The sequence below is a fragment of the Eurosta solidaginis genome, chromosome 2 (genome assembly GCF_040869045.1).
Source record: "Eurosta solidaginis isolate ZX-2024a chromosome 2, ASM4086904v1, whole genome shotgun sequence".
NCBI lineage: Eukaryota > Metazoa > Arthropoda > Insecta > Diptera > Tephritidae > Eurosta > Eurosta solidaginis.
The window spans coordinates 273,719,383-273,733,417 of record NC_090320.1 but is presented as its reverse complement, the minus strand read 5'-3'; the positions used below and the strand labels follow the sequence as shown (position 1 = coordinate 273,733,417).

Genomic DNA, 14,035 nt, shown 5'->3' with positions numbered 1-14,035 from the left:
GAAGTCCCGAAATGACCCTGACGGGATCCCGGACAGATCCCGAAATTCATCCAGAAATGATCTTGGGAGGGACCCCAAATGATCCCGAAAAAGTCTCGCAAGGAAAACCATCCAGAAGTGATGCCGGAAAGGTTCTCAAATGATCACCTAATAGTCCCAAAATGACCCTGACGGCATCCCGGACAGATCCCGAAATCCATCCAGAAATGATCTTGGGAGGGTCCCAAAATGATCCCGAAATAGTCTCGGAAAAGTCCAGAAATTACCCTGACGGGATACCGGACGAATCCTGAAAACCAATCGTAAATGATGCCGAAAAATTCCCGAAATGACCCTGATGGGACCCCGAAAGGATCCCGAAAACTATCCAGAAATGATGTCGGAAAGGTCCTCAAATGATCTCCTAATAGTTCCGAAAAGACACTGACGGGATCCCGAACGGATCCCGACAACTATCTAGAAATGATGCCGAAAGGGCCCGCAAATGATCCCGTATTAGTCGAGAAAAAGTCCCGAAATGACCCCGACGGGATGCCGGATGAATCCCAAAAACCATCCAGAAATGATGCCGGAAGGGACCCCAAATCATCCCGAAAAAGTCCCGCAATTATTCCGACGGGATCCTGAACGGATACCGAAAACTATCCCGAAGTGATGCCGGAAAGGTCCTCAAATGATCACCTAATAGTTCCAAAATGACCCTGACGGCGTCCCGGACAGATCCCGAAATCCATCCAGAAATGATCTTGGAAGGTCCCAAAATGATCCCGAAATAGTCCCTAAATGACCGTGACGGGAACCCGAAAGGATTCCGAAAACTATAAAGAAATGATGCCGGAAAGTTCCTCAAATGATCCCCTAATAGTCCCGAAATGACGGTGGCGGGATCCCGAACGGATCCCGACAACTATCCAGAAATGATGCCGAAAGGGTCCGCAAATGATCCCGTATTAGTCGAGAAAAAGTCCTGAAATGACCTCGACGGGATCCCGGGCGACTCCCAAAAACCATCCATAAATGATGCCGGTAGGTATCCCAAATGATCCCGAAATAGTCCCGAAATGACCTCGTCGCCATCCCGGACGGATCCTGAAAATTATCCAGAAATGATGCTGGAAAGGTCCCCAAATGATCCCCTAATAGTCCCGATATTACCCTGATGGGATCCCGGACGGATACCGAAAACCATGCCGAAAGGGTTCCCAAATGATCCCGTATTTGTCGCGAAAAAGTCCCGAAATGGCCCCGATGGGATCCCGGACGGATCCCGAGAACCATCCAGAAATGATGCCGAAAGGGTTCCCAAATGATCCGGTATTAGTCGCGAAAAAGTCCCGAAATGACCCCGACGGGATCCCGGACGGATCCCGAAAACCATCCAGAAATTATGCCGGAAGAGCCCCCAAATGATCCCGAAAAGTCCCCAAATGACCCCGCCGAGATCCCGGACAGATCCCGAAAACCATCCAGAAATGATGCCGAAAGGGTTCCCAAATGATCCCGTATTAGTCGTGAAAAAGTCCCGAAATGACCCCGACGGGATGCCGGACGGATCCCGAAAACCATCCAGAAATGATGCCGGAAGGGCCTCCAAATGATCCCGAAAAAGTCCCCAAATTACCCCGACGAGATCCCGGACGGATCCCGAAAACCATCCAGCAATGATGCCGAAAGGGTCCCCAAATGATCTCGTATTAGTCGTGAAAAAGTCCCGAAATGACCCCGACGGGATGCCGGACGAATCCCGAAGACCATCCAGAAATGATGCTTAAACGGACCCAAAATAACCCCGAAAAAGTCCCGTAATGATCCCGGCAACCATCAAGAATTTATCTCTCGAAGGTACGCAAATGATCCCGAAACTACCCCGACGGGATCCCGGACGGATCCCGAAAACCATCCAGAAATGATGCCGGAAGGGTCCCCAAATGATCGCGAAATAATCCCGAAATGTTTACGGAATAGTCCCGAAAATGTCCCAGAATAACCCCGACGGGATCCCGGACGGATCCCGAAAACCATCCAGAAATTATGCCGGAAGAGCCCCCAAATGATCCCGAAAAGTCCCCAAATGACCCCGACGAGATCCCGGACAGATCACGAAAACCATCCAGAAATGATGCCGAAAGGGTTCCCAAATGATCCCGTATTAGTCGTGAAAAAGTCCCGAAATGACCCCGACGGAATGCCGGACGGATCCCGAAAACCATCCAGAAATGATGCCGGAAGAGCCCCCAAATGATCCCGAAAAGTCCCCAAATGACCCCGACGAGATCCCGGACAGATCCCGAAAACCATCCAGAAATGATGCCGAAAGGTTCCCAAATGATCCCGTATTAGTCGTGAAAAAGTCCCGAAATGACCCCGACGGGATGCCGTACGGATCCCGAAAACCATCCAGAAATGATGCCGGAAGAGCCCCCAAATGACCCCGACGAGATCAGGGACGGATCCCGAAAACCATCCAGAAATGATGCCGAAATGGTTCCCAAATGATCCCGTATTAGTCGCCAAAAAGTCCCGAAATGACCCCGACGGGATCCCGGACGGATCCCGAAAACCATCCAGAAATGATGCCGGAAGAGCCTCCAAATGATCCCGAAAAAGTCCCCAAATTACCCCGACGAGATCCCGGACGGATCCCGAAAACCATCCAGAAATGATGCCGAAAGGGTCCCCAAATGATCTCGTATTAGTCGTGAAAAAGTCCCGAAATGACCCCGACGGGATGCCGGACGAATCCCGAAGACCATCCAGAAATGATGCCTAAACGGACCCAAAATAACCCCGAAAAAGTCCCGTAATGATCCCGGCAACCATCAAGAATTTATCTCTCGAAGGTACGCAAATGATCCCGAAAGTACCCCGACGGGATCCCGGACGGATCCCGAAAACCATCCAGAAATGATGCCGGAAGGGTCCCCAAATGATCGCGAAATAATCCCGAAATGATTACGGAATAGTCCCGAAAATGTCCCAAAATAACCCCGACGGGATCCCGGACGGATCCCGAAAACTATACAGAAATGATCCCGGAAGGGTCCCAAAATGATCCCGAAATAGTCCCGAAAAAGTCCCGAAATTACCCCGGCGGGATACCGGACCGATCCCGAAAACCATCCAGAAATGATCCCGGAAGGGTCTCCATATGAGGTGAAGCTAATTATAAAACATGTTAATAAGGCAGCAGGCGCAGGAACGAGTGAAAAGTTACATAGAAACGTACAGGTAAAGTTAATAAAAGCGTGCTAATAAAAACAATTGAAGGAGGGCGGATGGCGGGGGTAAAGGAGAGGACCACTGATCGTTCCTCCAAAATTGTCTAGATCTCGATCTGTATGTGCCAGATACCAAAAACTATTGATTTAGGAGAAAATTTATATTGAGTTATAACAATTTATAGATTTTACACCAGAGTGGGTGATAAAGGGGGGAAGGGGGCGGAGGGTGTCACTGCTTACTTTGTAAGCCCTCGACTTATTTGACCCCTTGAGTCTGTGATATTGGTGAATGCCAGTATACGTAAAGTTATAATGTGTAAAAATTATTAAAAAGTAATTGCTCGAAGAGGTCGTGGGACCCCCACCCCTCTTTCCATGTGCGAAAAAAATTTCGCTAGTAGATTACTGTCTGTGTCCCATATTTCATCAAAATCCGTGTAGCCATTCTGGCGTGATTCAGTCGCAAAGACGAAAAAATATAATAATTAAATTATAACTGTTCCTAGGGGGCGGGGACCACGCCCCTTTTCAAAAATATATAGCTAGTAGATCCTTCTAGACTATTGGCTATATGTGTGCAAAATTTTATCCAAATCGGTCCAGCCGTTCTTGCGTGATTGAGTCACAAAGACAAACGTCTGGACAAACATCCAAACATCCAAACATCCAAACATCCAAACATCTTCACATCCAAACTTTCCCATTTATAATATGTATTAGATATTAGATTAGATTAGATTAGATAGCTGAAATATGTGAGTTGAAGCTCAGTTTCGAGTCAAACAGAACCCCTAAATCGTTAATCGAAGATATACGCTCCATAAGAGTGTCATAAAGTGCATAAGACGACAGGACAGGCTTCACGCGATGAAATGTCATGAACTTACATTTGGAACAGTTTAGAACTAATGCATTTATTGTACACCAACGTTGAAATGAGTCCAAATCAACCTGAAGTAGATTTGAGCGAGTTAAATCAGAAGGCAAGCATGTATAGCAAACTTTTACATCATCGGCATACATTAGAGCTCGTGAATGATTCAAAATCTGTGGCAGATCATTTATAAAAAGAGTAAAAAGCAATGGGCCTAAATGACTGCCCTGAGGTACACCAGAGGTAACATGAATTGATTTTGAAATAATATTTTTATAAAGCACCTTTTGGGTTCTATTAGAATGATAGCTTGAGAGCCATGAAGTCAGACTCTTCGGAAAGCCCAGTAAATCAAGCTTCAGAATCAAAAGTTCGTGATTCACTGAATCAAAAGCTTTACTAAAATCCGTATAAATCACATCTGTTTGCTTGCTAGCCAAAAAACCATCCCGAACTAAAGAGGTAAACTCAAGTAGGTTTGTGGTGGTTGACCTACATCTCACAAACCCATGTTGAAAGGGTGATAATATAGAAGTACACGAATGTTGAAGCTGACAGGTAATTATTTGTTCAAAGGTTTTAGGAATAGCTGAAAGCTTAGCAATTCCCCTATAATTCTCAATATTAGATCTACTGCCTTTCTTGTGCAGAGGTATGATAAATGACTGTTTCCAAATTGATGGAAATGACGCCGATTGTAAAGATAAATTGAACAATTTTACTATCGGTTTTGTTAAGTTCACAGCACAGAACTTAAGCATACAGCCAGGAATACCATCGGGCCCTGGAGAAAAAATCGGTTTCAGAGCTAAAAAACTCTGAAGTACAGTGGCGCTATCAATGACTGGATTGAGAATACAGTTAGAACTAACTATCTCGAACGGATAACTACCGGTTTGGGTACAGGTTGACGAATAGGTCGATTTGAAAAAGTCTGCGAATAAGTCGGCAATATCATGGTCAAGGCTAGCATTCTCGCCACCCAAAGACAAAGATGATGGGAATCCCGAAGATCTGCGCTTTGAATTAACAAACCCGTAAAATTTTTTAGGATTGTTAAAAAACTCAATTTTGCATCTTGTTAAATACGACTTGTAGCAGTTTTGATTCAGGCGTTGGAAATTGGAACGGGCAACTAAATATTTAGAAAAATCTTCAGAAGAACCAGATCTTTTAAAACGCTTAAAGAGCCTCGATTTAATATTGTTCAGGTTAGCAAGTTGCCTCGAGAACCAAGGTGGTTTACTACTCTTAGCCTTAACAAAATGAACCGGAACACAACGATTAATAAAGTCACTTAGGTAACTATAAAAAATAGACGTGGCAGCCTCAACATCAGTACAAGCATAAAGGTCAGACCAATCGTGGGAAGCTAACAGTTGATTAAGCAAATCAAAGTTAGCCTTTTTAAAACATCTCGAACGAGAACGTCATAACACTTCCATGAAATTAATCGTAGGCAGTAAATTGTCCAGTGTAACCTCAAGTGTAGGGTGCAAGGGATCTTCAGGCAGGGATAAGGCAGGGATTCGACTAAGACCAGTACCTATTGAACTATCACCAAAAACTAAATCTGACAACTTATTTTTAGAGTTCACCACGTTATTAATCTGAACTAGCGGCAATTCCATAAGCGAATCAATGAAATCATGCTGAGTAACAGGAGTCAAAAAGTTTGAATCATCGTTGCCAATCCAACTAACGTATGGTAAATTAAAGTCCCCAAGAACCACTAGGCGATCGTTATCACGCAAACGAGAATGTAGGCTGTGGATAACTGATTTATGGCAATCATAACCGTACATATATATCTGACCGAGGCGGTATGTAGGAACAAGAAATATATAAGAAAAAATTCGGGAAAAAGAGCTTTACAGCTATGAATTCAATGTCAGGCGCGTCCTCAAAGGTATAGTAGTTTCTTTTAGAGATCACTTGTTTGATTTTCGTTTAAATTTATAAAAACAAACATTTCTTGAAATCTCCATTTAAGGTAAATATTTACATAAGAAAACAAACAAAATTTGAGCCTTATTTGAACAGTTTTGGTCTATTTTCCAAGCTAAACAAAGCGATTCTGGTCGAAAGGAAACCGACGTGTTCTCAATTTCGATCGATCGATTTTTGCGATTTTTATGCACAATTGCACGTCTTCTTGCCCCTGCATTTCCGAAAACCATTGGTGCTGGCATTTTGTTCAAATTTTTGCACAATTTTAATTTATCTAAAACCAAAATAAATAAAAACAGCTGTGTCGCTTGATTATCGACTCGAAATGAAAACGATTCGAAATCGACTTCGAAACGATTTATTTCAATCGGAATTGAGAACACCAAAAAGAAATCGACTCGGAATCAGCCTCGTTTTACTTTTCAAAACGAGTCGGAAAACAGAACAGGCCTGATAAATACAAAACAATGTATTTGCCACTAAAAGTTTCTTCTGGCAGCACTGCTTTTGGTTTTGTGTATGAGGTCACCGAGGCATGTACTGGGTAGTCGATGGTAAATATAAAAGGCGTGAAAATATTTGAAGCTATATCATTTACAGTTTCGTTGTTGAAAAGGAAAGTGCTATTTAATCGCGTTGTTTATTGAGTATACATTCAAGAAAAATTCAAACCAAAATGGAAAACTTAAAGTTTCTTATGTGAGTAAGGCAAAATAAGTGATTCTTTCTTTCTTCAACTCTAACTGTGCTAACCAAGCTAAAAAATGTTTTCGAAAAATTGAAAAATATTTTACGAAAATTTCGAACTATTCATTTGGATTCCCCTGCATTTTGTTGACTATAGAGCATTATAGCAGAATCAATTTTAGTCTAAAAAAGAACAAGCTATAGATCTCTTAAAACTCATATTGAGTTTTGACAACTTTTTTTCGGAAGGTTTTTTTTTTTTAGATTTTCTTCTTTACAAAGTAGGAAATAACTTTTTATTTTATATAAAAAATCTGAAACACTCTTCCGAAAAAAAATTGTCAAAAATCAGTACGATATTTGAGAGACGTTTAGCCTAAAACTGAATGAGCTACAAGGCTTCTTATTCAAAGAAATTCAAAGAAATCCAAGTGGAAAGAAGTGAAAAGTTCGAAATTTTCTTAAAGTATTTTGGGATTTCGTCAGAGGTATATCGGCTAAAATTATTATAAAAATAATGTTTTGTCGTGTTTTTTTTTACTTATACATTTTTATGTTATTTTATTCCAGTGCCTCGCTGGCCTTTGTAATTTTTTTCACATCGACACCGGTGGCAGCTCAAGTTTTAAGATGGGGTAAATGTCCGAATGTAACAACTGTGCCAAATTTTAATATTACGGAAGTGAGTATTAGTTTTAAACATAAACATATATATAAATAGAAGTAAGGGTGTATCCTATTATTTTTTTTTTTAACGAGTTATCCTTGGAAACCCCACCGTTTCTCCTTACACCAATTTTTCAAATTTTTGCCGTAGGCTGTGGTGTACGTGGGGTCTATCGCCCAAGAAAAATAGTCAACTCCTGAGAATCGATATCCAGATAACATTATTTCATTGCTTAGCCTAAAAAAAAAAGGTTATTTATTTGCTACTTTTAAAACAAATAATTCATTTATAATCAATAACTAACGAAATAACCATTTGGATTATTTGCAGTATTTTGGTGAATGGAGGGAATACGGAAGATATTTCTTTCTTTTCGAAGAAGGTGCTCGATGCAACAAAGCAACTTATGCTCCCATTAGCAGTGATGAGATTTCGATGGTCAATACGCAATTGAACTGGAAGTAAGAAAGCTTATCCAAGCACTACAAGGAACCTTTACTTTATACCTATATACTAATTCAGGGTTTTCATCAATCAATAATAAGTTCATTTTTAAAACACAACATAGTCTAATAAAATTCAGTTTATTTAAAACTATTTTTTCTCTTTCATAGAAATGAGGTCGAATCTATTGAAGGCACCGCAACGATCGTTGCTCCTGCCAAACTTTTGGTAAAATTCAATCCTGATGTTTTTAGTAAGTATATTTTTGTGTTTATTGTTTACGTACTCACAATGCTAAAGATAATCCATCCAACCAAACTTTCAAGATAAAGGTTGAAACCTCAAGATGTTTTATGTTTTAAGAGTTCTCGATTTTTTTTTTTAAACCAAGCTGTACTTGTACACAGGGTATTATAACTTTGATTGGATAACGGTTGGTTGTACTAAAGCTAAATGTGTTTATGGTGTCAAATCAAACGCAATAGGTTCTGATGGCATTCCACTTAAATTTATTAAATTTATCCTACCTAATATCTTACGCTGCATCACTCACCTCATAAACCACTGTTTCACTACTTCGACTTTCCCTGCTGCATGGAAAGAAGCAATTGTTATCTCGCTCCCAAAGAAACCTGGGGCTTCTGAGCCCTGTGAATTCAAACCCATAAGTATTCTGACTGGCCTGTCTAAGGTAGCTGAGATACTTATGGCGAATCAATAATCTCCTCAGTCCATTTCAATCGGGTTTTAGAGAAGCTCACTCTTGCTTGACTGCTGTCACGAAAGTTGTCGACGACATCCGTCAGGAGTTTGACCAGGGTCACTTGACGCTTCTGTGTCTTTTGGATTTCTCCAAGGCATTTGACTCTGTCAACTATATCCTTCTCTGTGATAAGCAATATAAATGTTTCGGTTTTGATGAAAACGCAGTTAAGCTGGTAAATAGCTATCTTAGCAACCGAACTCAAAAGGTTAAAGTCGGGAATAGTTTCTCTACAGCTGGGTTTACCAGGTCTGGAGTACCACACGGCTCTGTCTTGGGTCCCCTTCTTTTCAGTATCTTTATAAATGACATTTTTAATGTCTGCTCTTTTGCTCGACGGCATACTTATGCGGATGATGTGCAATTATACATTTCAAGTCATATCAGCCTGGTTCAGGATCTTACAGATAAGCTGAATGCGGACTTACGCTCGATTATGGAGTGGTCTAGGTCAAACCTTCTGTGCCTTAATGCTCGAAAATCATATGTTCTTCCAATCTATAAGGATAAGATCCAGTTTTCTGATATCCCACACCTTTATATCGGATCTGCAAGAATTCAGTTAGTTGATAAAGTACGAAATCTAGGCTTTGTAATCAACTCTAAGTTGTCCTGCAAAGACCACGTCAATCAAGTTGTGGGTAAAATCTATAATACATTGCGGTGCCTTAGGGTGTCATCAATTTTCGTACCTTCTGATATAAAGAAAAAGCTTATTCTGTGTCTTATTGTACCTTACATAACCTACTTTGAGGTCGTTTATAGCAATTTAGATGCTGTCTCCCTTCATAAACTCAGTGTTGCTTTCAACCACGCTACTAGATATGTACACGGTTTAAAGAAATTTTCTCACTTACCTACGTTGAGAAACTAAATCCTTGGATGTGACCTAATAAATTTTATCAAAGCGCGTAATTGCATTTTTATGTTTAAATTGCTAGTTTACAAAAAGCCGGGTTATTTGTACGATAAGCTTACGTTTTCCAAAAGCACACGCTCCTCTAATTTTATTCTTCCAAAGTTTAATTATTTAACCTCTTCCAGGCTTTTCTTTGTTAACGGCGTTAGGCTATGGAACTCCATTCCATTTAAAATCTTATATTTGACTATTTTAGTGATCAAACTGCATAACACCATTTTTATAGATTTGTCTATCTCATATTTTTAATTTTTATATAAGTATTTTCATATACATAAGTTTTATGTTTGTATTGCGCAATAAAAGATTTTAATCTTAATGTGCTAATGTATTAAAAATAATAACTAATAAATGATGAAATGATGATGATAAGGTTGTACAGGTATAAAGGAATCGAGATAGATATAGACTTCCATATATCAAAATCATTAGTATCGAAAAAAAAAAATTGATTGAGCCATGTCAGTCCGTCCGTCCGTCTGTCCGTTAACAAGATAACTTGAGTAAATATTGAGATATCTACACTGTTAAGCACACAAAACAAACAACAACAGCACTTCAAGTATACAGATGTGTATGTAATGTTCGGTTTCACCCAAACTTACACTTCCTTACTTGTTTGTTGGAAAGTTTAAACTTTTATAGTGACGGATGGGACATTTTGTTCGACTTTGACTCCAATTTTAAGTAAATTCTTTTTAATTACACTCAAAAGAAAAAAATCCTTTAAAGGAGGGAATAACTATTCAAATAAGAACAGTTTTTTAAAAATGAAATGTGTATGTATAATCATCTATAATAAATATGCTTATTAGAGAAACACAAAAAGATGGGGTACTCTCACCTCTGCTATTGCTATTGTTGTTGTATTAACGATAAAAACACTCCCCGAAGGTTTAGGAGAGTGTTATCGATGTTGATGGTCCTTTGCCGGATATAGATATGGTACGTTCCGGTAACAAAGCGAAAAAGGCACTAACCCGACCATCTGCTATAGCTCATAATCATAAACGATATGTGACCTTAGGCTGAAGTCGGAGTAGACTGACTATACTACTCTTAACGTTGAAGTAAAAAGCAACCAGCTTTGCATTACCAAGGCTAAACGGCCAGCAATTAACCCTATCAAGTAAAACAAAATATCTAGGACTAACAATCGATTTTTAATCAACTGGAAAGTGTGCAGCGAGAAATAGGTACGGAAGGCCTGCATCGATTTCTACGCTTGCAAGGCAATGTTAAGTAAGAAATGGGGTCTCAGGCCAGCGATGGTGTTATGGCTGTATGAGGCAGTGGTGAGACCAGTACTGACGTATGGCTCTTTAGTGTGGTGGGATGCTCTTAGCAAGAGCTATAATTTCACCAGTCTACATATAGTTCAGAGCACTGGGTAAGTTGGTGCACCGGCAGTCTGCCGCACCCGCCCACATTAGACAAAAAATCTGTAATTTTTACGTGAACAAACCTCAGCAAAAGTGGAATAAATACATTGCTGAACTAAAATGAAAGGAACACAAGAAGTCAACTGGGTAGATCTAGAGCCGACAGCCATATACTAATAACAGTTCGCACCGGTCATTGAGCTTTAAGCAAACATGCGGAAAAATGGGTATTCGGGACAATGACGACTGCAAAAGTTGTAAAGACGTGACTGCAAAAGAGACTGTAGCGTATTTTCTGTGTGGATGCCCAACTCCAGCTAAAACATATTTAAGAAGTATTCTTAATTTTAGAAAACAGCCCGGGCTGGTTGTAGTACATTTCCGATATATCTTGCGGTAAGTCCAAATCATTTGTGTGGCTTCAAAATGGCTTTTCATTAGCTACTTAGGCGACCTGGCTACAGCCGTTATAACTGCCAACCTGACTATAAAAGTTTTGAAATTGAATCACTCGGTTGATAAGAAGCTAACGAAATATAAAACTTACTACTGTTTTTTTAAAGTGACCACCCAAAAAATCACACGCCTATGGAAGTGGATGATTTCACTTTTCAATTTTATACAAACCTTTAAAAATTAGCTGTATGTTTTATTTAACAAGGAAAAAAACAAAAACTCATTCTAGCTAGTGACTGATGGGACTATTGCATTGGAAGCCTAATTTACTTTATGCATGAAAGTCGTTTAACACATATATATACATTTTTATTTAATTGTTATTTTTTTTTTCTGATTCTCTTTGTCTTTTAGTTTATCAAACGGAAGGAAAATATTGGGTTTTAGCTACTGATTACAAAAATTATTCTGTCGTGTGGAGTTGCATGGACTTAATAGGTTTACATGCCGGTAAATAAAATTTTCAATTTAAATTTTTTCGTTATTATGGAAAAAGGCGCTTATCACGTCTAACTTTCTTGGTTTCCTGGACATTAATTGACCAACATATTCTTAGAAAAATTAAATCTTAACGAAAGTCATTGTTTTTTACGATTTTGCAGAAGCTCTTTGGATCCTTGTTCGTTCTCCCAAGCCATCTGAGGATATTATAACAAAGGCAAAGAATGCTATTCTAACACAGGGTATATCATTGAAGGGTTTCAAAATAACTGATCAATCAAACTGTAATTGATATGCTTCGTTTGCGAAAATTTAAAGAAATTTCCTTTTTCAATGTTATTTACTTACATATATATATGTACATATGCATTTATTTCTAACAATCTGTGAATAAAAATAAAATAAATAAATGTAAGGCGCGATAACCTCCGAAGAGATCTAAGGCCGAGCTGATCTTCAAATTTGCGCCGTGCTTCTCTTGATTTTCCCTACAAATTGGCCGGACGGGATCTACATGTTTTATACCGACACCGAACGGCATCTGCAAGGCAGATGAGTTTTCACTGAAAGCTTTTCATGGCAGAAATACACTCGGAGCGCTTGCCAAACACTGCTGAGTGGCGACCCCGCTTAGACAAATTTTCTTCTAATTGAAAAACCTTATTTTTAAAATTTTGATGTTGCTTTGCCCGGGGTATGAACCCAGGGCATACGGTGTGGTAGGCGGAGCACGCTACCATCACACCAAGGTGGCCGCCAACAATCTGTGAATACTTGTTGTAAAAGTACCTCATATGTAAGCTAATAATTTATTTGAAATAAAATTGAAATGTTAAAGATAATTTTTCTATTTATTTACATACATACATGCAAACATACACACCCACTCCCATTCCCTCTTCTATTCCCACTCCAACTTCCACTCCCACTCAAACTCATACTCCTACCCTATTCTAACTCTAAATCCCGCTCCTAATGCAAATCCCGATCCCAACTCTCACTCTCACTCCCACTACCAAACCCAACCTCACTACCACACACCCTCAAACTCTCCCTACAATTCTCACTCACACTTTCTCCCCCATTTACAATCCTTTTCCCTTTACCTCGCCCACCTAAATTTTCTTAAAGAAACATCAAATATCTATGATATGCCTGGCAGCGTGGTCCAGTCCAAGATCTGTTGAGAACTTTGGACGCCCATATGACTCACGCGCCCACATTCATTTCCGCAAAAAAAGGGGGAAATGTGAGGAGAGTGGGGGAGAAAGAGATAAAAACTTCCTTACAATCTTGCATATAAACCAAGGTTAGGGCAGACCAACGTTTGCCGGGTTGGGATGTTTGAAAATATTTAAATAATACATACAAAATGGTGGAATATTGCCATCGATTTGTATATAACTAGATACTAGATCTCTGTATACCTATGTATGCAGCAGTTCGAGTAGCTCGATACTAATTTAAAACTCGGTCGTTGCTTAACTGCTCAAACGTTTGCCTGAAACTTTCAAGCTTTTGAACAATTCAAATAACAAATAAAATAAACAAATAAAAATACCAAATTTTAAACCGGTATCTAGACGTTGGACGCTGATGCATTCAATGTCGTATTCACTTTGTTCAATTTAATAGCATGAACAAGTTTTCCGACCTTTAGAGTTCCTCAAATTTGACTACAATATGATAGAGGTTACTGAGGAAGCGTCGTATCCTTCACAAAACCGTTGCGACATTCCTTTAACAATTTTTACAAACGTGGTTGCTTTAATATCACTTTTCCACTCATCCAATTGCTCGATTTCCCCAGCTATGCCAAACGCCTAGTAAGCGTAGATCTTAAGGATAGGACCGCGATTGCGACCAAAATAAAAATCTGCATTTTGCAGTTAGAGGAAGGCTGGTGGCATTCTTATTGCTGTAAGAAGGTGCCTACACTCGTCAGTTTTTAGTTACTACATAAGCACTCTCTAATAGATCAGCTGTGTGTCTGAATTTCAATCTCGTCTGAATCTACTTTTATTTCAAAGCACTCTGCCCTGTTTTGAATGCAGGATATGTATATCTAGGGCGCTGTAGGCAAACTGCGAGCTTATAGTGCACTCTATATCATTTTCACAGTCAGAGCTCTCATGCTCAAGAGGGAAATTAGGTTTGGATCATAGTGTAATAGAAGATGGTGATGGTTATCAGCAGTTTCTCGCTTAAACACCGCCATTTTGAACACTCTT

The 14,035-nt window shown here is 39.7% G+C and overlaps 1 protein-coding gene across 2 annotated transcripts in view; it reads left to right on the top strand.

Annotated features, from left to right (window-relative positions):
* Positions 1-6,615: 6,615 nt before the first annotated feature.
* Positions 6,616-14,035, top strand: part of LOC137240999 (apolipoprotein D-like) — a 93,059-nt gene continuing 85,639 nt past the window's right edge. The window contains exons 1-6 of one of the 2 annotated variants that reach the window (XM_067768108.1): positions 6,616-6,744; positions 7,303-7,414; positions 7,730-7,860; positions 8,014-8,096; positions 11,718-11,813; positions 11,966-12,265. In XM_067768108.1, coding sequence (XP_067624209.1) covers positions 6,722-6,744; positions 7,303-7,414; positions 7,730-7,860; positions 8,014-8,096; positions 11,718-11,813; positions 11,966-12,096 — 576 coding nt within the window. In that variant the 5' untranslated portion in view covers positions 6,616-6,721 and the 3' untranslated portion in view covers positions 12,097-12,265. Of the gene's footprint in view, positions 6,745-7,302; positions 7,415-7,729; positions 7,861-8,013; positions 8,097-11,717; positions 11,814-11,965; positions 12,266-14,035 lie in introns of those variants that run through there. The other variant, XM_067768107.1, reaches the window with a different exon arrangement.